Below are 27,283 nucleotides of genomic sequence, written 5' to 3'. Positions count from 1 at the left end.
GTAATGGCTGCACCATGGGACAGAATAACAATGAACTCTTGCATCCTGTGGACAGCATGTTCCAGATCCATCCTATAGGTCGACAGCCAGTGCTGCCCCTTTCTGGGTGGCGGGAGTCACTCCGCCCATCTCTGCGCCCTTTGTCTCCCAGTTCAATGCAGTGCTACCTAGCCTACAGCGGTCAGTGCACAGAGCCTCAGTTCTAGTGTTAAGAGGGGTCCAGAGATATTCCCAAATTAAACACGATACATGCTCATTTAAAGGTCCAAGGCATGGGCAAATTTTTTAAAAAAAAGTTTACAGTAAAATATTCTCACTTCAGTGTCGCGTACGTGCCAACTTGTGGAAGGCATAAAGAGGAAGCATTTGTAAAATAAATTGTAGAAATGTACTTTCTTCGTTGACTGAGTGGAGGCAATTTTAGGCAGGAGAAATTTAAAATTAAGATAGAGCCATTTTTGGTTTTAAAAACTGGGAGTCGGCCGCATGAATCAGATATGTTGACATGTATGTCTAGAGACCCCCTTGGTGCATATACAGGTTCTCATAGAGCAGCCCCCTGACCGCCACAATAACTGATGTCAACAGGCCTTTATCCTCAAGGCGCCCTTCACAGGTAATTATTGTTCGTCAGTGCCTACTTCCAGCCAGCCTAGGAAATTGGTTTGGTGCCTTCCATGTTCTATTGCTGCCGTCCCCTGGAGGATTCGCTTACCATCAGCAATCACCGACTAATCTTCTGGTAGCCGTACAGGTGTTTGTAGATGGAAGTCACGCCATTGGCCCTGTCTGACCTGCCTCCTGCGAGCTGCTACTCGACTACACATTCATCCTTGTGTGATTTTAGGTCGGGGGGACCCAGGTGCATGTCAGATTCTGAGGGTAACCACTGACTAGGGAAACGAGTTCCATTTAGGCAAACTTATCTTTTGCTCTTGGCATGCAAATATGGGCTGTATTTAGTTTTCCTGGACATAAATAGCCTACTGTTTTGGATGAATGCTCACAATGGTTCACGGATATGGAAGTGTAGAGCCCTCCGCGAGCACATCTCTTCTATATGGCTGTGTGTGCATGCCTTCAGGCAAGTTTATAGGTTGTCATAGCCGCCAGCTGGACAACTGTAGTTATTTAATAGTTTGTTAACTGCCCTTTGACATCAGTTGTGTTGGGGGCTTTTTTTAACAGAAAGAAAATACATGCTAAAACAGTAACAGGAAACTAAACTAAGACTCAAAGGCCTTCCTCGTTACAAGTTGCCTCTTAATTCTGATGGGGTCAGTAAGAGCAGTGGTGAAAGTCAGGAGAAAATAAGAAATTACTGCGGGAAATTGGACCTGGAATTTCTCATTTCCTCGCAATAATTCCTCATTTGTTAGTGGAGCCTCAGGAACCAACTCTTAAGGAATGCTTCTCCACACACGGGTTTGGTGGTTTAGTGGACTAATACGTCCACTTTAGGGACTTGTGTTCGACCTCATAGTCACAGGTTCAAATCCCGCCTGTTCACTCAGTCTTTCATCCTTCTGAGGTTCATACAATGAGTGCCATTGAGTTGGGTAACGATAAACATCTGTTATTCCGCTAAGATACATGTGGGTGAACGTGTGCTTAACAAATACACATGTTATCTTATGTTATGTTTCTGTTACCCCCCTGCCACTCTCTCCCAACCCCCCACCACCAACAACCTAGGGGAAAATCCTGCTTATTTTCTGGGCACTCTTAATGAAGGCATAAGAGTTTGTGGAGGTTAAGTTGGAAGTATAGAGGAGACATTTCTTATTTCAGAAATAGCCCGAAAAAGGTGAGTTTTTAAATGTCTTATGAAGGACAGAAGAGAAGGTATGGTCATTGTATACACACTTTCCATAGTGCCGACCTGGCTGAACCCCCAGCTCCCACACACCACACTATTTTCAACTAGTCCTGTGTTTTTTAAACCAAAAGTACTACCAATGCTGGAACTTTTACTATTAATGTTTAACCTTACAAAATCTGGCCTGCAAGTCCCAGAGGGCCTAGTTTTGGTCAAAACCAAGGTCTGTCTAAAAAGTTCCCCTCTGGATCTGGGGCCAATTTGAGAGCTTTATTTTATGAGGGAAAATCCCTTCTTACCACTGTTGACTGCAGAATCGCAATATGGATGTGAGTGAACCTGCTCGTTTTGCCAATAGCTGTCATGCTTTATGATTGTGTTTGTGTGTGCGCGTGCATGTGTGTGTGTGCGTGCATGTGTTTGTGACACTCATTTACCATTGTCGACGTTGTTACCTTCAGGCCATTTGTATTTTGTGAACGCCATGTCGCAGCTGCTGTTCTCAGGCAGTTTCCCTTTGGCTTCAGTCCTTTGTTGGTAGCCCTGTGGCTGGAGTTGGTGCATTTTTCTGAGTGGATGATCTCAGCAGGTGACGATACATTATTTTTCATTGGTCCCCCAAACCTGTTGTTTAGGGTGCGTGACAGGCCAGGTTGCTGTGTCTAGAATTGTTCAGTATCTTCCTTTGCCCCATGGCTGACCTGATGTGTACCTTCGGTTATGTTTCTTTACCCACACAGATGACATCCACATCTTTATGCAAATACATCCTGTCATTCTCCCTGACCAATCACTGGGCCCACCGTAAAATACGATCTCTAGCCTGATTGGCACTGTATTAAAGATCCAAAATGAGTAAATAAATACCCCTTGTCCTCAAATCCCAAGATCAGAGAAGTCACTTATCACCATAAGAACTCACCCGAGCTGCAAGAAACCTATTCAGTAGTGTAATGGTAGTAGGAGGAAGAGGAGAGGGGAGTTGCATGCTTGGTATCATAGAGTTACTATAGAAATAACATGCAAATAATATTTAGTGATGTCATGCAAACTTAGAACTGGAGCAGATTGAAAGATACCGGGATTTTCAAAGGAGGAGTATTGATATCCCGCAGTGAAGGATGCAAAATTGATGCATCAGTGGACGAACAGTGAAGGCCTCGCACAGGAAATTGATAAGAGGACTTTAGGGAGGTAATGGGGGTGCAGTGGTTTCATTATAGTGTTTGCAAATTATGTTAAGAAACCTGGAAGGTAGCTGCATAATTGGAGGGATAATTTATTATGGAGAACACAACTTAAGTCTTGAAGTTGAAAAAAGTGGAGCAAGATGGGAATGGAGCAATTTTAAAATCCCTGTTTCTATGGACTTAGAATTGACATGGATTTAGAAATCACATATATAAGCTACAAAGTGGTAAAACCATTCAATTTACAAGCACAAAAAATAAATACCAGCAAAAGAACAGCAGATACAGCATATCTGTCCCGTTCCCCAACTGACGTCTTGTGACCCCCACATAGTGTCAGATGTTACCTAGGCTTTTCATTTCCCCAGGTTTGGTAATTTTTCAGCATCTAATCGAGTTTAGGGGAGCAATATGGTTTTTGCAGCCCAAATTCCATCCTTGTGCAAACAGGTTTGCGAAGGGGTCAGAAAACACAGACATTCTCATAATCAGGGCCTTACTGAGTTATTTTAAAATTCTTTCTTTGCCATCCACCACTTCTATAAATAGGATATATATAGGAGACCACATCCAAGCAGTGATCATGTTATAAGTAGGCTCACTTCTTAACCAGTCTGTCATTTTTTCCAACCATTGTCCCCTAACATAGTAAAATATGCTCTCTCCACTCCCCTGCCTTTTGCTAACCAGATTCTGATGATTCAGTGGTTTACCAGTGACCAACAATGAGTCATGTAGAAAAAAGAACCTGGTACGCAGGTGGCAAAGATGGCCAACACAGTGCATCGAACATCTGTCGGGAAGTCACTAGGCTTGCAAGGTCTAAGGCGGTGAGGGGAGAACTTCTTATGGGATCAGGAGCTGGATGAGTGAAAGTAGGTGACAAGGGAGAGAGAAAAAGGTTTGATGAAAATTTGAAAGGCAGTAACAGGACGCAGGTAGAGCACAAAGAAAAATCAAAAGAGACTAAGGGCCAGATGTAGGTGGCCAAATAGCGATCGGTAACACTGAAATTAGCAGAATTCCAGCGTTACCGATCGCTATTTGGGTGCGAGCAATGTAGGCGAGTTCAAACCCACTAGCAAAATAAGGAATCACAAAATTGCGATTCCTTATTTTGCTCTTGCATTTAAGGAATCGGGAATTGCGATTCCTTAAATGCAATGTAAGTAGCACAAAAGTAAGTGCACTTTAGCCTTAAGGAATCGCTAATTACCACCAACTTCAAGTTGGTGGTAATTAGTGATTTCCTTTAAAAAAACACTTTTTTGCTTTTTTTAAAGTGCCTTGTGGCACACATCCATGCCCTTAGGGCATGGATGTGCGCCACATGTGCACACATGCACATTTCAGAGGTGCAACAGGGTATCCATTTGACACCCTGGCACCCTTGAAATAGCGCCCGCTATTTGCCATTCTTTAATACCGAATCGCTAATAGTGAATATCTTCCCATTCATTCCTATGGGCCTCCTAGCCCATAGGAATGAATGGGTAGGTATTCCTTATTAGCTAATCTCAATTTGGGATTCGTTATTAAGGAATGTTAAGGAATCGCTAATATTTTAGCGATTCCTACCTACATTCAATTTTGCGAGTCCTTAATAGCGAATTGGTAAAATTCGCTATTAAGGACTCGGTATTTCGGTTTTACCTACATCGGGCCCTAAGAGAGGTGGTGACAGGAGCCTTGGTATATCTTTCAACGCTGTGTGCGTCGCAGAGAAAGTTACTTTTGGAGTGGATGGTGGAAGTGGCCAGGGCTGTAGTGCTCACAGGAGGATACTCTGGAATTCAGGCTAGTGGGGAAAGTGGTGGATAGCAGTAGCGGCTGCTACGGAGCTGTAGTGGTAGGGCGGGGAGGGGGTGGGATTAAAAAATAAAGGAAAATCCACTTACCTGACAGCCGCCGCCTCTCCTCCATCTGACGCAGGAAACAGGAAGCACACAGGTTCCCAGACCCCCCCAGCCAATCACAATGCTGCTGTCACCAGCATGACAGCAGCGCTGTGATTAGTCTGAGCGCCCTGGTTCGGTGCTCAGACAGGGACTGGGACCCTGTGCATGTTCTCCACCCAGGCTGTGCAATACAGCTGAGTGGAGACCATGCTAAGTGTGCATGGCTGTTTGGCCAGCTCAAGACAGCCGGCAAACCATCATGCATACTTAGAAAGGGCCAACCACTCCTCCCTCTGATCTGTGGGCAACCCAGACCCATCCCGCCTGCACCTTAACAGCCAGTTAGGAAAAATAAAATTATAATAATATGGTGTTTTTCATTTTATTTTTTATTGGGGGGGGAGGGGCGGAGGAGTCGCCGATGGTGGATAGTAAAGTACTGTGGACACATTGTGTCACTACCCACATGTTCAGCCATTGCTTTGAAACGTAGTTACAAAAGGGTGTATTTAACACGCTCTTACGTTCACAGTGGCATACAGGTGTATGCATTGATTTACATCATTTTTTGTAGAGCATTTTATCACTGATTTAGCTGAAATGTTAGCATCTGAAGTATGTTTGGCACAACTGGCCAGGTATACTTTCCTCTCTCTCACATCTCTTTACTTCGGTTCATAGTTTTCACTGTGATATGTGTACATCTTGACATGTAGGCTGTGTGCCTGCGATTCTATACATTGTTATTTGACAGGTGAAACACTCATCTCAGGCACTAAAAAGGACGTAAACATGTTTTCACTATAAAATATGTCGCAAAGTAGAGACATGGTCAGGGGACAGGTAAGAATGGTGTCAGTCTTTAAGATCGTATGGATGAAATAGAGACTGCCTATTGCCAGTGGTCGACATCTGACTTTACATTTTCATGTGGTCTTTGTCTTGTAGGTGGTTGTTGGCGAATCGCATGCGCCAGATCTCGTCAACTGGTAAACCCAACCTGCTGCAGCAGCAGCGCTGGAAGTGCAGGGGACTGCGCTGCATCGGAGGAGTGATGTACAGGGTGTCCGACAACAAGTTATCCAAGCACACCAGTCCACCCATCAACACCAGCAACAAGTACTTCGCCCGATCAGGTGCGGTGGGAATGGGGGTTGGGTGTGGGTTATAGAAGGGCAGCAATTGGGAACCTTCTGCTTGCAAAACATCGCTCTTGCTGATAACGCCCCACTGTGGTGCCATGGTAGGCAGATCGTCTGTGTCATGTTTAGCTCATGGATATGGGATACTTTGTATTTTGTAGTGGGTAAAGTAGAGTCTTCACCTTGTCTGATACAAACGTAACCACCTTTTACTTTTTGTCCATGATAGAGCCTTTCTTAGCTCAAGACAGTATTGATTTATTAGTTACACTACTGTCACAAAATAAGCACACAGCTGTATTAACACACAAGACCACACTCGTGAAGACCAACAAAACAAATTTAGGGGCTAATTACGATGTCAGGTGGACTTGAGTCCACCTGACACCGTCTCGGTCCTGGGACCGACCGGACCGACCTCTGGTCAGCGGTCCCGACTGCCTAATTAAGATGTGACCGAACACTGTTCGGTCGCGTTCCTACATTTCCCTGTGGGAGCATGCATTACGGCTGTAAACCAACCGTAATACATGCTCCCATATGGAAATGGGAGGTGCTGTTCACCCCGTGGCAGGCACCTCAAGGTGCCTGCCACGGGGTGCAGAGACCAACAGGGGGCACAATGGCTGCCCCCTCGGCTCCCACCCGGAGGCCGTGCACCCAAGGGGACCCTGCTGTCCGCTTTCCGACATGGTTTCCATGTCGGACAGGCTGGCATGGAAACCATGCCGGAAACCGTGCATCGTAATCTCAAGGGCGGAAAGGCCCGCCCTTTGGGATTACGAGCCGGTTCCGACTTGCCCACGGGCTCCTTGAGCCTGTCGGAAGCCAGACAGAATGACCGGCTGGTTTAGTTTCCGACCACCAGCATTGTAATGCGGCAGTCGGAAAGTAAATCGAGGGGCGATTACGATGCGGTCCGGAAGGCTCCGACCGACGATTACGATGTGGTACGGAATGTCGGAGCCTTCCGGCCCACATCGTAATCGGCCCCTTAGAGTCAGACCTAAAATATATGTGTATTTAGTTACTGGGATCTAAGCATCAACACCTATAGGCATCGACTCATGCTCTCCAGACTTTTATAGCATCCACTACTACCTTCCCTGCCCACCACCCCATCCCTGGGCTAATACCCCAAATCTACCTGTTCAAGCTACTTGTCGACTCTCGATATGGAGAGACCAGAATCTGCGACATCTGGAATACAAATGCAGGCAACAGTTCATGCCCACTTAAATAAAAGGTTACCCGCGATAGCCGTATATTATTTACCCCTTAGTCCAAATAGTACAGAGAGAGATTCATTGCCTCAGCCAAACCATCCAGCTATCTACTTGGCCCGATTTCCCCAAACTTAGCTAAATCAGCAACTGCTACCTTACTTCCACTACTGGACATTATAAGTGCCCCCCCTTACATAAGGCATTGTATGTGCCTGTCTTAAAAAGGACATTCTCAACCAGAAATCAAAAGGTCCAAGGCTGGCTGAAAATGCAATGAAAATTGCGCTATCACTGTGTCCCGCATGTGGCGAAAACCATGAAACAAAAATAATATATATATATTTATTTGTGTGTGTGCGTGCGTGCGTGGAGAAGAAACTGAACCAATTTGTCTACGAAATTAGTCTCTTAAATAGCTATCAGTCAAGCTTCTCCTCAGGGCATAGCACTGAAACAGACTCCGCTAACATCACAATTGGTGCCTTCCAAATGGTGGGTACAAATAAAACATGTGCACTAATCTTGCTAGACTTATCAGCAGTGTTTGATAAGGTTGACTATGCGATAGTGCCGAACACCCTTAATACATGTTTTGATGCTGGTGCGACAGTCCTTCAGTGGTCTATATCATATCTACTTGATGACTGCAGGATAGTTAAGTACATGACTCCTTCTCTTACTCTCCGTAAATACCACTTGGGGTCCCGCAATGATCCGTTCTGGTTTCTGTCTTGTTTTAAATGTACATTTAACCTCTTGACAACTTCTTGGAGACACAGAGACTCTCCCACCATCAACAGTAGGAAGGCAGGAAGATTTACATAGGCATCATGCCCAACAGCTCCATTAATGACATAAGACTATCTCTCCCAGAAACAAAACAGGATTACCAGGCAGAAACGTATACTGATTCAGAACACACTTAATACCTTATGAATCGCTCCGGACCCAAAATCAATACAGAACAAAACGTGGTTCACACACCTCAAAGAAGCAGGTCTTTGCCATGAGCTGATACAGACTATGAACTCTGGGGGCTTCATGTTATCCAACAAACTGAACCTAGATGAACACCTAAAGTAAAGTTAAAAAGTAGGTGAATGTTAGAAATGGGGGTCTCTAGTTGGCAAGGGCTTGCATCTTTGTCCAAATAGGAACCCTTCTTCCTAGTCAGGATAAGGGAGTTACACTCCTAAAATACCCCTGCTCACCCCCTTGGTAGCTTGGCACGATCAGTCAGGCTGATCTTAGAGGCAGTGTGTAAAGCATTTGCACATAACCAACAGTAATACAGTGTAAGCACTACAAAAGGACACCACACCAGTTTAGAAAAATATCCAAATTTTTATATACAAGACCAAAAACGATAAAAATCCACAATAAAGTACTACAATATAGTACTTAAAAATCTACAGCTATCAAAATACGCTTTAAAAACAGTTTCTTGATGTTGATAGCTCCGTCCGGGACTACCACGGCGTCGTGAGCAAACAAATCCAAACAGTTCTGGCTAACCGCGGCGTCGCGGGCCAGCGACCCGCAAGAAGTACCTTTTAGAAATGCAGGGCGCCGGCGACCTCTCGTTGAGTTTCCCAAAACACGGCATCCGCAGGCGTCGGTTCCGGAGGTCGGTACAGGAGTCGTCGTGGCCCTTGAAGTCACACATGTTGCAGATCGATTTCCTCTCTGTTGGAGTCAGGAGCGCTGGTGTCGGCAGGCGTCACATGCTGCGGTGCGAAGTGCAGCGGTGCGGCGTGCGGTGCCCTCAGGTCGCAGTAAGAGCAGCAGCTCGGTGGCGGTGTCAGATGGCGTCGTTGGTGAGACGAGGGTCGCGTTGCGAGATGAAGGAGGTGCTCGTCACGATGCTAGTAGGTCACAGTGCAAGCAGTGTTGTCGTCGTCGTTGCTGAAGCGCTGTCGTCGGCTGATGAACTAGAGTCGATGGTGCCGGCATCCGTAGGCCAAGGCTATGCTGCGGGATGAGGGTGGTGCGCCTTGTGACTTTACGAGTGGTGCCCTCGAACCATGGTGCACGCAGCGGCGTCGATTTCGGCGTGGAGCGTCGTCGTGCGGATACCAAGGTGTTGCCATGAAGCGTGGCTGGTGTCGTCGGTGAGACCAGGGTTGCAGTGCGGCGGTGCCCTCTGCGGTGCCAAGGCGTCATCTTGAAACGAGGCGGTGCGGAGTACGGTGCCCACAGGTCGCGATGCGAGCAGCGGCTCGGTGGCGGCATCAGCAGGCATCGTCGGTGAGATCAGGGTCACGGTGCGGTGTTGCGGCGGTGCCCTCTGCGGTGCCGTCAGGACACGGAGTTGGCAGCGGCGTCGTAGACGTCATCGAGTTGCTTTTCTTCTGTTACCGCAGAAAACACACAGTCCCCAGTGCTGCGGGCAGAAGAGCTTGAAGTTTTTGTTGTTTGTGAGACTTCTCGAACAGGGGGCAAGCTCTAACTCAAGCCCTTGGAGAAACTCACAAAGCAGATTGCAGAAAGTTAAGTCCAGTCCTTTCACTGCCCAAGACAGAAGCAGCCACTGCAGGCCAACACAGCAAAGAACACAGCAAAGTGGTAGGTTCTCCTTCCAGCTTCTCCAGCCCTTCTTCTTAGCAGTCTTCATGATTCAAAAGTGTTCTAAAGTTCAGAGGTCTGGGCCCCAATATTTGTATCCCAAACTCCTTTGATCTCTTAGGCAGAGAGTGTCTGTGCCCAGCCAGAACCAGTTCTACCTTCTCTGGTGTGATTTCCTGGCAGGAGGTGGAGACGGCATTGTTAGAGGCAGACCAAGCCCTTTGAGGTGCAAGGAAATCTCCTCCCTCTTCCCCCATCGCAGCCCAGGTCAATTCAGCCCTTTCCTGGCCTACCTAGGCTATCTGGAGCCACTCCTGCTCCCCAGCTATCTGTCATCCAAAACCTAGACAGGCAATCCACATTCCAGCAGAGGCACACGGGATGACTGAGCAAAAAAAATACCTACTTTCTAAAAGTAGTATTTTCAAACACAGAATGTAAACATCACCTTTACTAAAAGATGCATCTTTAGATTCTGAGTTCAGGCATACTAAATTTTATTTTCCTACCTAGTTTCCAGGGAAAGTAATGTTTATAAGATGTTACAAACAAACTTCCCATTCTGTCCTATGGGGAACAGGTAGCCTTACAATAGTGAAAATCAAAATGGGCTGTAATTCACTACCAGGACATGCCACACATACCAGGGCATGTCCTACCTTTCACATACACTGCACCATGCCCACAGGGGTACCTTGGGCCTTCCTTAGGGGTGCCTGACATGTAAGAAAAGGGAAGGTTAGGGACTGGCAAGTGTGTGCACTGGCCAAGTTGACATGCCAGCTACCAACTGCGCGCAGACTCTGCAATGGCAGGTCTGAGTTACATTTTAAGGCTCACGTGGGTGGCACAATCAGTGCAGCAGGCCCACTAGTAGCATTTGATTTACAGGCCCTGGCACACTCTGTGCACTTCACTAGGGACTAACAAGTAAATCAAATATCTAATCATGGAAACACCAATCCATAACACAATTTACCACAGGAGCACTTGCACTTTACCACTGATCAGCAATGAGAAAAGTGCGTAGAAACACTACGCCAGCAAAAACGGAGTCAAAACCGGGAGGGCAGAAAGCAAAAACTCTGGGAAACACGCCAAAAGATGCCAAGTCTAACAGTGGACATTTATAAATGTACCATTAACCATCAGTTGCTTGTAAAGCGTCTTACCATCCTCTTGGATCTGATCTACGCTATAGAAAAATCTAAAATAATTGCAGATTCTAATTACAATTACCAGATACCCAATTTACCATCATCTATTTATTAAGATGCAGAAAAACTTTGTGTGCCCACAACTTCACCTTGAAAAAAAAACCACAGCCACCTGAAACACATCCCAACACATTCGTGTGCAAGCGGTCATCTGCACCACTCCTGAAACAATGCACTTTTGTGTGTAAATTAACTTTCACACTGCATATCTCACTACTCCATTATTCCCCTCACACCTCCACAGTCATATCCCACCTGCTATGCATCTTCTCTTGTTGTCACCCATTTCCCAAACACTGAGCGTCATTAATGGTCTACTCAGTCGCGATATAAAAAGGCACCTGCTGGACAATAGAAAGACTGACACCTCAATATCCACACCGCAGGAATCAAGCGGAGTCAGACAGAACCACAACACGTTTCCCCGAGTCGCACTGCAGCTTAAAGATGGTAAAATCACTCAGGAAAGCCTGGAACCAGCCCTATGACCGGATTCCTCGTTTCAAATAGATGGAAAATAACCGTTCATCACCCTGAATCCAGACTGGTCCTCTGTGATCCACAGTGGACCTGCTCTTGTGGTGGAGTTACCTCATCTCAGTGAAAATCATTTGAACTTGCATGCTCCAACTATGAAGACAAACAAATCTCCCTTGAAAGCAAGAAGAACCGAAACACATACCCGTCTCACATCGAGGCAGGCCTGCCCCAAGTCGAATGCTCGAAGCCACACAACAGCTTCATATTCATCCTCAAATTCTGTAGTAGCACTTTACTGACTTCACCTTATACAAAGGGTACACTTCCGCCATATAAATCCAGTGACATCTTATGTGATAACGGAAGCTATGCCAATGGCTAGGGAGAAAGCAAAAAATCATAGTGTAGTTTGGTACCTCTCTATATTTCAGTTTAGGTTGTCTGGTAGATTATCAATCTGCTTTGTGTGGAAGTTCAGAAGTATCTAGGAAGCTACTATGTAAAGACGACCTGAAGATGCATTTAGGAGGAACCCTACTCATGGCTTGACAAACTTGACATAACTGTGCTGGCTGATGGCTGGTTGGAGAAGAGCCATGGTAGGGATGATGCGGTGTGATGGCTTTTAACAGAAATTCCGATGGGCTGCACACTCATGGACCATCTGAAGGATGATTTCTGCTTTGTCAGGAAATCCAAGGTGGATCCCGATGCAGTAATCAAAGCTGACAACACCCAAGACAATCCGGTCAGGAGTTGGATAGGTATCCCGCTCATGAGGTGCAAGTGGTAGGTTGCACTTTTTAAAACACTGTTTAATTGAGACATGAAAAGAGAACCAATATATCTAATCTCCTCTAAATGCCTCTTTAAATGCTGCTCTTTGTTATTATGCATGACCATGTCATACACTTCATCCGCCAAGTTAACTACAGCAATTCAGATCTCATCTGGAATGTTGTTTTTCCAATGATATAATTCTCCAGTTTGTAGTTGGTTCGATGTTAAATGTTTGAGGCGTGCAGTAAGGTTGTATGACGTTACGACGCAGGCTTTTACCATGCATGCTGTTACAACACAATTTTTTACCCCGACATGCTGTCGGGGGTGCCTTGGAATTTGGAATAGTATAATTTGCTATTCCAACTCCAGTCTGTGCAACAGTAGAGAAGGTGTTGGAGTTAAATCCAACCCCTTATACCCCCTACAGCAAGCCATTTTCGTTGTAATGGCATGCGGGGTAAAAGCATGCGTTGTAACGGTTGTTCCCCCTGCAGTAAAGGGCTTGCCTGTAAGGCATATACATATAGAAAGGCTTCGTCAGACGATAATTAGTCATTGCCTATTAGCCAGTGGTTAATTTGTTTAAAAAAAAAAAAAAAGGGGCCTGGGCTCTCGTGAGGAGGCAGCTTGCACCATCCAATTTGTCCTGTTGGCGCTGCCTAGAACACAACAAAATACTAACCATAAAAGTGGGGAAAGGATGTGGCGTAATGGCCAGAGCTGATGACTTCGGAGTGGGGAAACCAGGTTTGAGTCTTGGTGTCAACTCAACAGCCTGTGATTCTGGGCAAATCACTTACTCTCCCCATGCATACCATAAATGAATGTGTCCTTAACTGGTGCTCATGAAAGCGCCATTGTTGATGATTAAGTGTGGGTGCTGAGCTCCAGAAACCACTGGCTCAAATTAAGCACTGCTATTAGCACCCATTTTTTGCCAGAGCTTGCGCCGAAGACCATTTCATGACAGAAGTAGACCTATATGTAGTAGAAATTCAGTATGTGATATTCCAAGAGAGGTAGGGTTTGAGTCAGGGCCTGAATCGCTGGCTGCCGCTGCATGGTACCTGAGGTCGTAACTAAACTACTCTAGCAAACAGCATACAAGATAGATAATGGTTGATCTGAGACTAAAATAAGGGCAGACTCCCCTTAATTCACCAGATTGTTTGTGTATATTGATTGCATTTGTATTGTATCGAGCTCCAGTGCCATTCAATGTGAGGCAGCGACTGTCAGGGTCAGGTTCACTAACTCAAATGCAGTGGCAGCCGGTATGATATGGGGTGGCGGGGGGGGTGAGGGGGAGTTGAGAAAAGAAATTCACTTACCTGATCTTGCAGCGTCTCTCCTCTGTCTCTCCCTTGTTGTGTCTCTTCTAGGAAGCACCCAGGCTCCACACGTTGTGATTGATCTGAGCACCGTGGTTCGGCGCTCAGACATGGGCTGGAGGCCTGGCATGTCCTCCACCCAGGCTGTAATGCAGGCTGCTGGGGGACATGCAAAGTGTGCATGACGTCTTGGCCGGCTCGGGACAGCTGGCCAAAGTGCCATGCGCACTTTAGAGTGCAGCAACCACTCCTCTTCCCCGACATCAGGGGAGCCAAGACCTGCCCAACCTGTGACGATACTAAAAATAAAATGATAATAACTTCAGTTATTATAATTTTCTTTTTTCTTTTACACTGCTCCTTGAGCAGTGGGTCGACCCTCCTCCGCCTTAGCAGAGAAGCCGCCATTGCTCAGATGATTTCAAAGTTCCAACAACATCTTTCGCCTTCAGATATGGATCATAATCCCATGCTTTTCTGTTGACTTGGATACACTAGGTAAACACCGCCTAGGCCAGCCTTCAACTCGCAGTTTTGAAGAGGCATCGCTAGTGCAGCACGCATCTTCCTATATTCTGAGCAATGCTAGCTGCTTGGATCGCGTTCCACTATTCTATGACCGATGCGAGCTAAAGGTACGAGATCAAAGACGTTTTAAGGCATGAGCAAAATGGATTCTGGCCCAGGGCCCCAGCCTTTCAGGGGGCCCCTGATAGAGCTAGTTCTGTTCTGTCCAGTCTTGCCCTGATGACCTTGAATAATTCTAAACAGATTATTTTAAATACCGTTTTCCTTTAAGTTATCTTTAGTGTGGGTGATGTGTGAGAGTCTATTATAGACATTTTGCAGAGAAAGTTTTTTGTTTCATGTAAAAGCCATGAAAAAAGTTTCTTTTAGATCAAAACAGAACCTCCCATATGAGAAATGGGAGGGTGTCCCAGAGATTATTTGCAGAAATATGAGTAAGCTGCTGCTGTGGTACAATATTGAAAACACACATCACTGTCCCTGAACATTAGATGTACACATATTTAGAATTTGTATGAGTGTGCCTTTTACAGTGTCAGTGAAGCGGCCAAAGAGGGCATGAAAAAAAGCTGAAACTGGATCATAAATTCAAAGTTGTTCCGAACGGGGGCCCCCAAAATACGTGTGCCCCAAGGCCCCCAAAATCCTTAAAATATCCCTCTATGAGATGACTTCATGGCTTCCCAAGCATTGGACTCTTTGTGTGCATTCAGTCATCCCTTTGGGCCAGTGGCTGACACTCCTGCTGTCCCTAGTTTCAGCACCATTAGGTCCCCAAAGGAGCCTCCATCCCCCACCTTACTGGGATGATTTGCATTCTTGAGCGTATCCCTATAGATGGATGCCGCCTCAGGCCTGGGATCCACTAAGCCGCCAATGATAAAGCCAAAAACACTTATGTCGATGGCATTTCTTTAGCTAATATAAATCTTCAAGCTACTGTTATGTTTTTAGATTTTTGCTTGAAAATGTAATGTTGATTCTCTTGCATTTTAAAAAGTAGAAAAAGAGAGCTTCTGAGGTGGTGGATTGCTCACGTTTATAAGCCAAATCTTTGCATTAGTCTCGGCTTATGTGAATTTTTAAAACGTGGTATTTTATGGTAATTGTTTCACTATTCCTGACATTTATTCGTGCATCTTTATTTCTTTTCTAAACCACAAAATGTTTTATATAGAGCAGTGCTTCCCAAACTTTTTAGAACCACAACCCACTTTTTAGAACAACAGATTTTTGTGACCCACCTAGCTTTAAGGGACATGAGGCGGGCAATTTTTTCATGCACCTAAAGCATCGTGTGGTAGCATATTATCATTTATAGGTATCAGATTTCCCACTGAAATAGCTACTTAATTTGCATAGACATACAGTTTTACTCCATGGAATCAAATGAAAATGTATGGAAATCATGTTTCAGTGAATACTTATTATATGTGATTTACCAATTAAATTACCTTGATTTGCTCACATCATATTAAAATCTTTGTTTCCATTGCACTTCAGAATTAAGGCCGGGTGTGGGGATCTTTTCTGCAATTTTAATGTGTGTTTGTAAAAGTGGCTACCAGCCTTTTAAATTGATGTTTTATTGTTTATAAGAGGCCAACTTTTTTTGTAATGGTTTTAATTAACTGCACAATAAACATATATATATATATATATATATATATATATATATATATATATAACACTTCAGAATTACAAAAAAAATGTGCTTCATTTTTGCTTTCCTAATTGCTAAATATGTACAGTTTGGTTACAGGCATTTAAATGTTGTTGTGTATTAAGAACATATGGCACCCTACAGCCTTTCTATTCACATTTCATGTACCTCAATAAAATTGTCACATATTTCACTTTACTTTTCTATCTCTGAAAAGTGAGACGAGTTTGTAAACATCAGTCCCCATTTTAAAAAACACATAAGCAGCAATTTGTTAGAAGACAGAGCGTGACATTTGACCTCTGTCTTTCGAGCGCAGCAAATGTGACGAGATAAATACAGATTTTAAAGGTATCTTAATTGATTGGAGTTTCGCGACCCACCAAATTTCGTCTTGTGACCCACCAGTAGGTTGCGATCCACAATTTGGCAAACCCACGGTGGGAGTAGCCAGACGCTTCGAGAGATCTTGCAGTGGGAACTTATTTGATGTGCGTATTAGGCGCTGTCCAAGCTCCTGCTTCTCCTATAAGATGTTGGAGTGTTGTCTACTCTGCTAGCGCCATCGAAGAACACATGCAAATGTTAAGTTGCACTCTAGAAGTCGTGAGAGAGTAGTAAGGCAAAGCGGGAGTCTGTGTAGCAGATTTCCATATGTAATGATCTATGTTCTTAGGATGAGCGTCAGCTGACTCTTATGAAGAGCTTCCCTTTGACCACCACTAGCCCGTGTGCTTGGAAGAGACTATAGTGAATGAGTGGTCTGGACAGAGATTTCCATTCCTTTGACTTAGCGTGTCGTAATGAGCCATTGGCCGCTTCAGGAATGGCGCGTGCTCGCCAGATGCCCCGCGACACGTCCTTCCACAGCTGGCTCTGCGACCACTCATTCCAAAAGCGCCTCTCCTCCGGCCTCAGGTAATGAGGCAGGTATGATGAGCATGATGGAAGCCGGAGAGCACCTGTGGTCAACTGATTGCAGTGTCATCGGCCGGGAAGAGTGTGAGCACAAGTGGCAGGTCCAGAGCCTTCCTCAGCTGGGCGGCATCTGAAGGAGTCTTGTTAAAGTCAGTTACCATCGAGATACATCAGGTGCAGACAAAATTCAATCTGTCCCTGCCTGTCTTGTTTCTCCCGCTTTCTCCATCTCCGGGTTCCACCATGAAGACATATTCAAGGAGGGCAGAGGACAAGGTCGTAGAGCGCCTCACTGAGGCTGAAGGCAGAGGGCAGACACCTCTCGGAGCACCGAGGGGTTTGGGGTCTGTGGGGTTGTGTTGTCATCAGTGGAGCTTGGGTTCGATCTGTAAGAAACGCTCCTCCATCTTTTCAGCCAGCGCAGATCTTTGAAGAATATCTCTCGTAAATGACCCTGCATACCTGCTCCAAGGTCTGATTACAGTCCACAAACAGAGGAGCACTAGACGATGCAGCTGGTTCCCTACCATTTTCACTCTGAAAGCAATCGCAAGGAATAAGTGTGTAGCCGTTTCCATGGTGCAAAACTGCCTGTAAAACTTCAGTCAATACCCAATACCTTTCTCAGGTGTCACTGCCTACAGTTTCAGATTTACTGATACTTAAAATAATGCCATGCTGGTATATTTTTACATTTAAGTAGATTAATTTATTGATGCATAGTCCCATTTTGGGAATCGCAAACTTGAATTGGTCTTTGTGAATAATGCTGATGAAGCCCTAAATGCTATTTAAATGCGCAGTTAGATTTATGAATTAGACCCTGTAGCATCATGTCCGTTTCTGTTCTTCTGTTTGTTTTGTTAAGCACTTCATCCTTCGCGCTCACTTGTAGTGGTTTGAAGCCTTCAGGGAACTTACAGACACTATAACCTCAGGTTCTCAGGAACACGCCAACACACAGCAGGGGACAGCAAAGGGCAATGTTCTCAAAGGAAAAGTGATTTACTCTTGTTTCAAAGGCCTGGTTTCTCTCCTGTATGTTGGAGCCTAGTGAAATGCTGCTCGCCTCCTGCAGGGTTCCTGCCTTGAGCCCAATGCTCTGGACAGACATTGAAGGTGGCACTTTAGAAAGAGAGGGACTGTTTACAGCTGGAGTTTATTCATCAGTTCATATCTACTGAGGCCACATATGGTGGGGCAGGAGAGGATGCTCATCTTTCAAAAGTCGAGATGACCTCAGTCTCCGTGCCAACATGAATTCCATCCAACTCACTCCTGTGCCCAGATTTGCTTGATTCTTGCTAAATTAGTCTTGAGGTTTTTTTTGCCTAGTGATCCATGATCTTCACAGTTCCTGCAAAGTCTCTAGAAGGGAGCAGCAGCATAGTCTGGATTCATCCACCATAAGCCTAGATCTCTTAAACCACCCGTTATATGTGAAGGAAAACTAAGAGGACAGCTGCGGTAAAGTTGACAAAATTATGCGGCAAGAAAGGTTAATTATGCAGCATAATGAGATAAGTGAAGCACTTCCCCTTTTTGGGATCTCTGCAGATGTTCTCAAAGGCATTCTGGCCCTTTCTATCAATGGCACTTTGAGGACCAGGTGCTGGCCTAGTGTCTCTTGCGCTGCTTGAGTGTGATCAGCTGACCATACCATGTTAACCTGAAGAGCTGACGAGGGTATCCAGGTTCATTCAGTGAGGGCTAAGATGGCGCCACTGAGTTCAAATTGCACGCTTCCATTCATCCATGTGAATGTCTGTGCTACAACAGCTGAGGACCCTCAGCCCTTTTCCTTAACAGTCTACCTAGAAGTACTTAACCTCTCATAGGGGTTTATAAACATGACTCTTCGTCCAATTCATTTTGGATTACTGAGTCCCCCATTTCATACCTTCCAACCACTTAAACTAAACCGGGAAAGAATGTTTTTGGAGGGGGATGCAGGTTTGCAAAGATGGAAGTCTTTGAAGGAATGTTGCTTTTTAGAAGGGTGTTTATAATGAGGAAAAGGTGATACTTACTGAATGTGGAAGAGTTGACAGGTTTTCCATTTCATGGGTTATCTTGTTGAGAGTGTCTCCTAAAGCAGGCATTTTGTTTTTGTGTATAGGTGCTCTAGAACTGTGACAAAGCTTTGCACTAATAAATTGAAAGGGCCGGCGTGCAGGATCAGTGCCATATGAGTCCCAAAGAAAGGGGGCATTCGTACAAGTAAAGAAAACCTTTGCAGAACAGTATTCAAATTCAAAACCATAAAGGTGTATTCAAATTAAGCATCATTATAGAAGGCAAGAAGTAGTTAGGCATGTTAAAATCAGCCCCATTAATGCATCAAAAGCAGGGAGGTCCTAACATAGGGAAATCAGCCATAATCAAAATATAGTTCAGTAATGAACTAGAATAAAACTACTCAGTTTGTAGGTCAGATAACAGCACGACATGGGGACTGCTTGGTATGAAAGCAAGGAACGTTTGCTAAGCATCAATTAAATAAGCAAACTGTTGTGGAGTCTGCTTTTGTGAAAGCGAGCAAATAACCTTATACAAAAGGTCTGGCACACATACCAAAAAAGGCACATTTTATAGTTCCAGAGAAGTAAAAAAGAACGCATTCGACATAGCTTGAAGTTATATCATAGGGCTGTAATAACACAGATACATGACATAAATCAATCCTTATTGTACAGATTGTGCTAAATAAAATAAGACATGCCTAAATCATTAATAAATATTAATTTCCTTTGCCCTACAAACAAGGGAAATAACATTGCAGTCTTGAAGCAAACTTAACAATAAACTATTTAAAATGAATAGAAAGACAGCTGCAGCAGCCTGGATTATTTGCAGCCTACAAGAACATTTCAATATACCTTCCTCCTTAGGTACACAGATAGATACTGTACGAGAAATGAATACCATGAAATGAATCCTATTTCAACCAGTTGATGAAAAGGAAAAACACATCAGAGAAACATGCATGTAGAAAACCTGTTCATTCAGCTTTAAAAGCCACATTTTGTTCAGGAACTTTAAAATAAATGTTAGTGCAAACAAGCAAAGACCCTGTCATTTTCATTTGCGGCCTAGTTATGCTTACTTAAACACACATAAGTAAACATTATTTTCTAATGAATAAATAAGAAAAACACTCTGGTAACTGTCAGCATGCATGCTTTTCTGCCTTCCCACATTCTGAAGGCTTGGGGACTGGGAGGAGCTGGTACTTCTTCTAAGGGTCACTTAGATTTGACCACCAGCCACCAGGAGTGCATGAGTGGAGAGCATGTATGTTATTGTCCATGGTTACATTCTGCACCTACATAAGGTATGTTCTGTGGTATTTTCCACTGCATTGATATTAAGACCCGCATTACGATGGCGGTCGGACGAGCATCCGACCACCATTGCAACAGGCAGAGGTGTTGTCCAACAACTAGTAGGTCGTCTCACCAGACCGATTAGGATAGGACCGCCAGCATGGCGGTCAGAATGTGCCTTTTTGTACTGCAGCTTGCGCTGCTGCCCAGGAAAAGGGTCACAGCACAAACAGGCACTTTTCAAACATCCATGCACTGTGTGCCAGGCACCATATTGTGCCTGTCACACAGTGCATGAATGTTTGGGGGGGCACCACATGTTCCCCCTGGCCACTTAGCAGTGGCCCACGGGGCCCTGCTTGGGGTCCCCAAAGTTTGTTTCCCTCTGCCTTTTCATGGCGGTGGGACCGCCATGAAAAGGCAGTTGGAAAGAGACATTCTAATCCCAACGGCAGTGCCTGAGCAGACACCCCCTCCATTGTAGGGACTAGCGTCCGACGACCACCCTGATGGGCTCCTTGAGCCTGTCGGTGGCGGCGATCTCCCCCTCCCCTGAAATAATCTTTCCAACTGCCAGTATTGTAATCCGGCGGTCAGACCAATGCCCTGAATGTCGGGTGCAACCCCAATGACGGCCTGTTGGTGGCAATCCCCCAACATCGAAATGAGGGTCTTAGAGTGATCAACAGATGTGAGCTGAGCACGTGTAAGCGCCAGGCAATGGGATTTAACGGATCTTTTGAGGCAATGGGAAGGGCATTTTTATTTTGTAAAGTGAAAGTATATGAGGTGTGAGTAGGTTGGGGAACCAACTCGTGACATGTTGTTTTGGAATGCTTTTGGCCGTGGAGTGTGGAATCGCCTGGGGCGGCTCCTCCTCGAGAGCGGAGGATCGTCGCCCCGGCTGCTGCAAGTGCAGCAGGCATGCACAAATAAGTAAAATGGCAAGTTAATGCCATTTTGCTTACAAGCGCAGTCTGAGTGCATGAGGTGGGGCTGAATGCTGCGATTGCAGGATTACAGCTGCCCCGAAATTACTCATGTTGGGCTGGCTGGCTGGTTTGCTACGGCCAGTCCGACATGCGCAGTGCGCACCCAGGAATCCCATGGCTGTGAAACAGTCGTAGGATTGCCGACACAGGGACCCAACCTACAAATGAGCTCTGGGTTAGCCTGCTCCCACCAATCCTGGAGCTGACCACCAATCCTGGAGCTGCTCTCATGCGCAGAGCAGCTCCAGGATTGGTTGTTGGTGTTCCTCTGAGCAGCTCCTTCCTTTTAATGCTCGAGGACGCTGAAATGGGGAGAGAAGTGCTGCACCGGGGAGCAGTAAATATGGTGAGTTTGGTGCCTTCGCGCCCCACCATATTTTTAAAGTTGTAGCCACCACTGCTGAAAGCATTCTCCAGTGTAATAGACCTTCCAAAAAAGAATTTGATTCTGAAGAAAAGAATCTTCATGGAGCTTTTCAGGGATCATCAATCGCTGGCTGTCAGGTTTATTCCTTTAAGAGAGAGCTCTTCCTAACAAGGATCAATGTGGAAATAAAGAATACCATCATCCAGAAATGCTTATTTTCAATGTCCGTTTTATTATTTCCGTTTTACCAAATAAATGATCATTTAACATTCAGGTTTATATTTCTGCATAACCGCACCTCGAAGAGAAAGGACGCTGAGGTGAAATTTTGTCCAGAGGACATTCACATGAATTGAAATGTGGAAATAAGGAAATAATGCACAGGTTGTGTCTCGTTCTGCTGCATAATTTGCCTTTTCTTGCTACATAATTTTGTCAGTGCTACCACATAATTGGGCCCCCCATTAAAACATGGCCGTGCATATGATCCAATAATGTACAGTGTCCAAGATTCAAAGGTAATTGAAATGCTATGGTGCTTATTTCAACGTTGTGTTACTTAGTGAGGCATAGCTCAGAAGTTTAAATAACGTCTTTTTTCTGGGCCTCGTCTTCCAATCTATGGGGGGGTTATGAAAAAATAAGGCACATAGTAACACTGCTAGTGCACAATTTGCACAATTGTATCTGTGCATTTAAACCCAAAATGTTTCAAGTGGTAATAGAACACGGTTTTGCTTGCTGTAATATGAGTTCACTGGTGCTAATGTGGTGAAACTGTATCATACAAGTGGTTTTACTACTAATATCATAATAGACTGTAATTGAAATAAGTACACAAATCAGTTTAGTGCACAAAGTTGCCGTTTGTGTGATATTTTAAACAAGTGAAAATATGTTTGAAGGAGTAGCAGCTGGTACGGATCGGGGGTGGCGGGAGTTCTTTTTTTAAAAATTGACCTCCTCGCCGCGTCGTCTCTTCTCCGTCGTCCCTCTGTTGGGACGGAATAGGAAACACACAGGCTCCCTCCCCTAATCCAATCACAATGCTGCAATGCAGCGTTGTGATTGGTCTGAGTGCCGTGGTTCGGCGCTCAGCCTGGGAATGGGAGCCTGGGCATGTTCCCCACCCAGCTGTAATGCAGCCTGCATGGAGAACATGCAAAGTTCCCGTGAGGGATGACCAAACAGTCATTGCGCACTTAGAGTGGGCAAACCACTCCTCCCCTGCTCTGAGAACAGCGCAGCCCTACCCCGCAAAGACGCCGCAGAAGGAACAAATAAAATGATAATACCAAGTGATTTTCATCATATTTTTCCTTTATTTACACTGCTGAAAGCAGTAGCGTGACGTTCTTCCACATTAGCAGAGGACCCTCCACTGGTTTCAAGGAAGGTAAATGGAATTGCACACCAATCATAATTAGGTCTTGCTGGCTAAAATGGTGACTTGGGGGGATGCAATTCTTGTTGAAATGGAACTAAGACATATTTCCAACAGGCCTACCAAATAAGCACAATGTCAAACGTGTTCGCATCCTCCACATAAAATGGTGTGTCCGACCTCTTGGTATCTTTATTCCCATAGAACTTTTGCACAATGACAATGTGATTCATTTGCACTTGTCTTGCTTTTGGTATATTATAAATAAATTGTAATATTTAGAGTTGGAAGCAAACACATTACAAAACCTTTGACGTGTGTGGGCCTTCTGATTGCACGCTGGCCTCACTTTGCAGTCAGAGAAAGGAAATCTCAATCCAGATGTGGACTATTAAATAATTAGCAGCAATTTATCTAGAACTGCCCAGCTTCTAAAAAAAACTTTATACATAAAGCACTTCATAGGCATGTTTGTTGCTTGTTTTCCATGTGAACTGCTTCAAGTATGGGGGTGCTGCAGCAACTCCTGCACCCCTGATTCTGTGGTGCTGATCCATACACTTGGCTGTGAGGCGTCTGCTGCTTCTTCTACTTCTCAGCGAGCTGAGTGCGGCTAGTTTGCTCTGCCTCTCCATCTTGCGCCTCAGTTATGAGGGCAGGCTGAGTGAGTTCTTTCAGAGACTTCTTACTTGTAGGGCTCTCCTTAGCCTCCAGGTGTGTACCCTATGCTCCTGGTTGTTCTGCCTCGCTGTACACTCTCAGGGGTAATTCACAGCCCTGGCAGTAAGGTACGGGTTCTAGTCAGTGGTGGCTGCTAGAGAACAGAAGTGGTGAGACAGCAGAAGGTAGATATAGCAGGGAGAAAAAATAAAAGATCACTTACCTGCCGGACGCCACCTCTCCCCGTTCTCTTCAGTCCTGACTCACAGCAGCACACAGGTACCCCAGCATGACTGCAGCATTGTGATTGGTCTGAGTGGCCTGGTTTGCCGCTCAGACAGTGCTTCAGAGCCTAGGACTCTTCTCCACCCGTCTGTGCAACACAGCGGGGTGGAGAAAAGCTAAGTGCGAATGTTGGTTTGGTTGTCCTAAGACAGCCGGCCAAAACATCACACACTTATGGTGCCCACCACTCCTACTCACTTTATGACGACAGCCCAGCCTCCAGTAGCAGCTGCTCTCGCGAAGCAGTAGTGGGGTGGGGAGGGGGGAAACAGAGGTGGGGGGGGTAATAAACTAAAAAAGTTCACTTCTCCAGTATTGTATCTTTTATAGATTCACTTGCTTGAATCTTCCCCGTCGTCATGGTGCAGCTAAATAAATGACAACTTAGGAAGGCTTCGGGGTAGGTAGCTGCAGTTAACGTTATACGTGAAGTGCCTTTTTAAGTACGGGAATGCACCGTCATGTGTTTGTCACATGTGGAACAGTAATGGGGTCAAAGAAGCTATATGAGCAGAAGTGGAAGGCAACCGGCTGTGCAGTCTTTAGTTTTCCAGCAGGGAGGGCAGGATAGGGCAAGAATTGGATCTGGAAAGCCCAGTAGAGCTATCTATAAAACACCCCTCTGTCAGCTGTCCAGGCTCATGACGGACATTTAATTAGCCGCAGGCTCCAGTTCAGCCAGTAACACAACTTTAGATGCGATGCCCTGACTGCCTCTAGCCAAGGTTGTTGACTAGGAATCCGGGGAGGCCAGAAGTAGTTATATCTCAACTCTGGGCCCAGCTGCCTTTGTGATGCGATTCAAGCCCGTCCCGTCCTCAACCCTGGATCTACCAACCGCACGTACAGCGTACGTACGCTCTTAGGAAGCAAGACTCCAACCCGCCACCTCCAGGCCAATGGCAGGCGTGTTCATTACGGGCTGGAGGAGGGGTTCTAGAAGGAAGCCTACACTGCATTATTCAATAGCAGACCTTTACCAGGCTGAAGGGCCTCTCCTGTCTCTTTTCAGTGTAGAGCAGATACCAGGAAACAGACAGTGACAAATGAGTATCTCGGAAGTCTGGGTCATACATAAGAGCACCACTGATACTCCCGGAAAGTAAACCCTCCTCTGGAGTGCGGGCTCTCTTCCCTATTAGTTCGGCTCTGGAGTCGGACGGCTAGCATTTTCACCTCTCCACCCTAACATGCCTAGCCACATGTGCTCTGTTTAGGAAAATAGGCGTTTTTGCTTCTAACTTGACCAAATTGTCACTCTGGTAAAACAACTCTTTGTATGCATGACCTCTGCATAGTCACGGCGAGTACTAATATAGCATTTTGGGGGTGAATGTTATGTTTTCCCTCACTTTTAAAACATAATATGTAGTATTCTATTTGGTATTGTTGCTATCTGCCTTTGCTATGTGCCTCTTCTGCACAACATATTCTCTCTGTGTAAAAAGGAACGTAGCATCAAATATAGACCTTTTGAAAAATGCAATTAAAACCGTATTCTAAACATGTAGGTGCTACGAGCTGATCTACCAGTAATGGAGTTAAATACTTATCATGTAAACATTCATAGTAGTTTTAGGATTATAACCATATTCTGTCCGAGCCCAGATGAAGTGTAATCGAAAAGGCGCACACATTTATATCTGGGATCACCCCCCAGGCACACTTTTTTTGGCTCTGCTTAGAAGCTGCCACTTCGAAGACCTGGTCACACAATGCCAAAGATGGGAGGGATGAAACTCCTGTGGGCTCTTGAGAGGGACACCTACATTTGAATTCGGTCTTGCAACTACTGGCTGATTCCGTTGAAAATAAGAGGAGACCCTGTGAAGCCAGACTTCACTGGAGACCTGTTGACTCTGAGATTTCCTTTGCAATGCATTGAGCTGACCTTGAGGGCTAGAAGAAGCAATCAAATGAGCCATAGATTACCCAATTTGTATTTATGGATTCAAATCTATGATAGTATTAATAGCACAAAGCAGAGGAAAGTGGATCACTCTGCTCAAAAACCCTGAGCGGATCGTGTGAATTGTATTAATGCTAATTAGTCCTTACCAGCAGCGACTGACTGGTTTACCTTTTACAATACCATATTTGAGAAATTCCATCAAAAAATCTTCTTGGATTCTTGGATTGGAAGACTTCACTTTTGGCACTGAAAAATTCTCACCAGCCTTCCACAGCTTTGAGCGGGAGAGTTATCTTCAGACTATGTCTCGAAGTTCTGCATTATACCATTTTGCTAGTGTGTTGGTGGTACCAGTCCCCTGCTATCCATCAGGGCTAAAGAGAGTCACAATTCTACCAGGGAAGTCTGTATGTCATTGTGAAATATCCACCATAGGTTGAAGAGTGGGGAAGGCACTGAAGTAGGGGAAACTGTTCATTCAACAGAATCCCAGCAAACTAGTTGGAAGCAATCACTATAGATGGACCAAAAAGTAGATTTGTGCGTGCCCTCCTATAGCTGAGAAAAGTAGACTAAAGTCTGGGCGCCAGCACTGAAGGCTTGAGGACTTTTCCTGATGATAGCAGTGGTACCAGAACTGGTGGAAAAACCTTGGTCTTAGGAAGAATTTGATCTCTGGAAGACTAGGCGAATCTGCCAAGTCTCTCTTTAAAGAGAACGTAAACTCTGCAGATTCAACTTGGCTTAAGTCTTCTAACCTCCAAAAATGTTTTCTAAGCACTGCCTTCTACCCAACCATGTTCGTGCCTTCCATTTTCTTTGCACTTAAACCATAGAAAAACATTGAAAGCCGATGTCTAACACTGACCAATAGGCATTGTCTTGCATTTTTTTTATAACTTTGAATACAGATCCTGATTATTTCAGTTTGAGATATTTTAGTTAAATGTTTTTATCTTTTTATCTAGTATAGTTTGGACTTTTCATGATCTTTGGACTAGATGTACAAGGCTTTTCTTCATTCACAAACCGGCCACTTCACAGATTTGGGACGTTTGCGAACGGAAAAGGCATTTTTCAATGTACAAAGGCCCAATTTGTGATACAGTAACCTATTACCGAATCGCATATTGGGTTTGCGATTTGGTTTCCTAATGCCGAATCTCAGTGATCTTTGTGAATGTTTTGTGACCGAAATGCGGTTGCAAAACATTCACATTTACCACCTACTTCAAGTAGGTGGTAACCCATTCGCAAACGGGAAGGAATTTAACAGCAGGCAGTGGTCCCACGGACCAATGCATACTCTTAAAAAACTTAACAGAAAACTTTTAGTTTTTTCTTTTTGAAATGCATCCTGTTTTCCTTCAAGAGAAATGGGCTGCATTTACACCTAAAACAATTGCTTTATTGCACAAGCATTAAAAATGCAATAGGTCTCGCCTTTTATTAAGTTAAAGCCATTTGCTTTGCTACACAATACCATTAGCAAAGCAAATGGTTTTAACTTAATCAAAGGCGAGACCAACTGCATTTTCAATGCTTGTTTTTCCAAGCATTGGCCGCGCGCACTCACAACTCCCGCTTCTCCCCCACC

The 27,283-nt window shown here is 44.9% G+C and overlaps 1 protein-coding gene across 1 annotated transcript in view; it reads left to right on the top strand.

The window, feature by feature from the left end:
• The window catches only part of ZC3H3 (zinc finger CCCH-type containing 3), a 1,788,705-nt gene that overhangs the window by 1,062,896 nt on the left and 698,526 nt on the right, over positions 1-27,283 (top strand). Inside the window, exon 5 of the mRNA XM_085604688.1 lies at positions 5,856-6,043. Coding sequence (XP_085460814.1) covers positions 5,856-6,043 — 188 coding nt within the window. The remainder of the gene's footprint in view (positions 1-5,855; positions 6,044-27,283) is intronic.

The sequence above is a fragment of the Triturus cristatus genome, chromosome 5_1 (genome assembly GCF_964204655.1).
Source record: "Triturus cristatus chromosome 5_1, aTriCri1.1, whole genome shotgun sequence".
NCBI lineage: Eukaryota > Metazoa > Chordata > Amphibia > Caudata > Salamandridae > Triturus > Triturus cristatus.
This window is presented reverse-complemented; position numbering and strand designations above follow the sequence as displayed.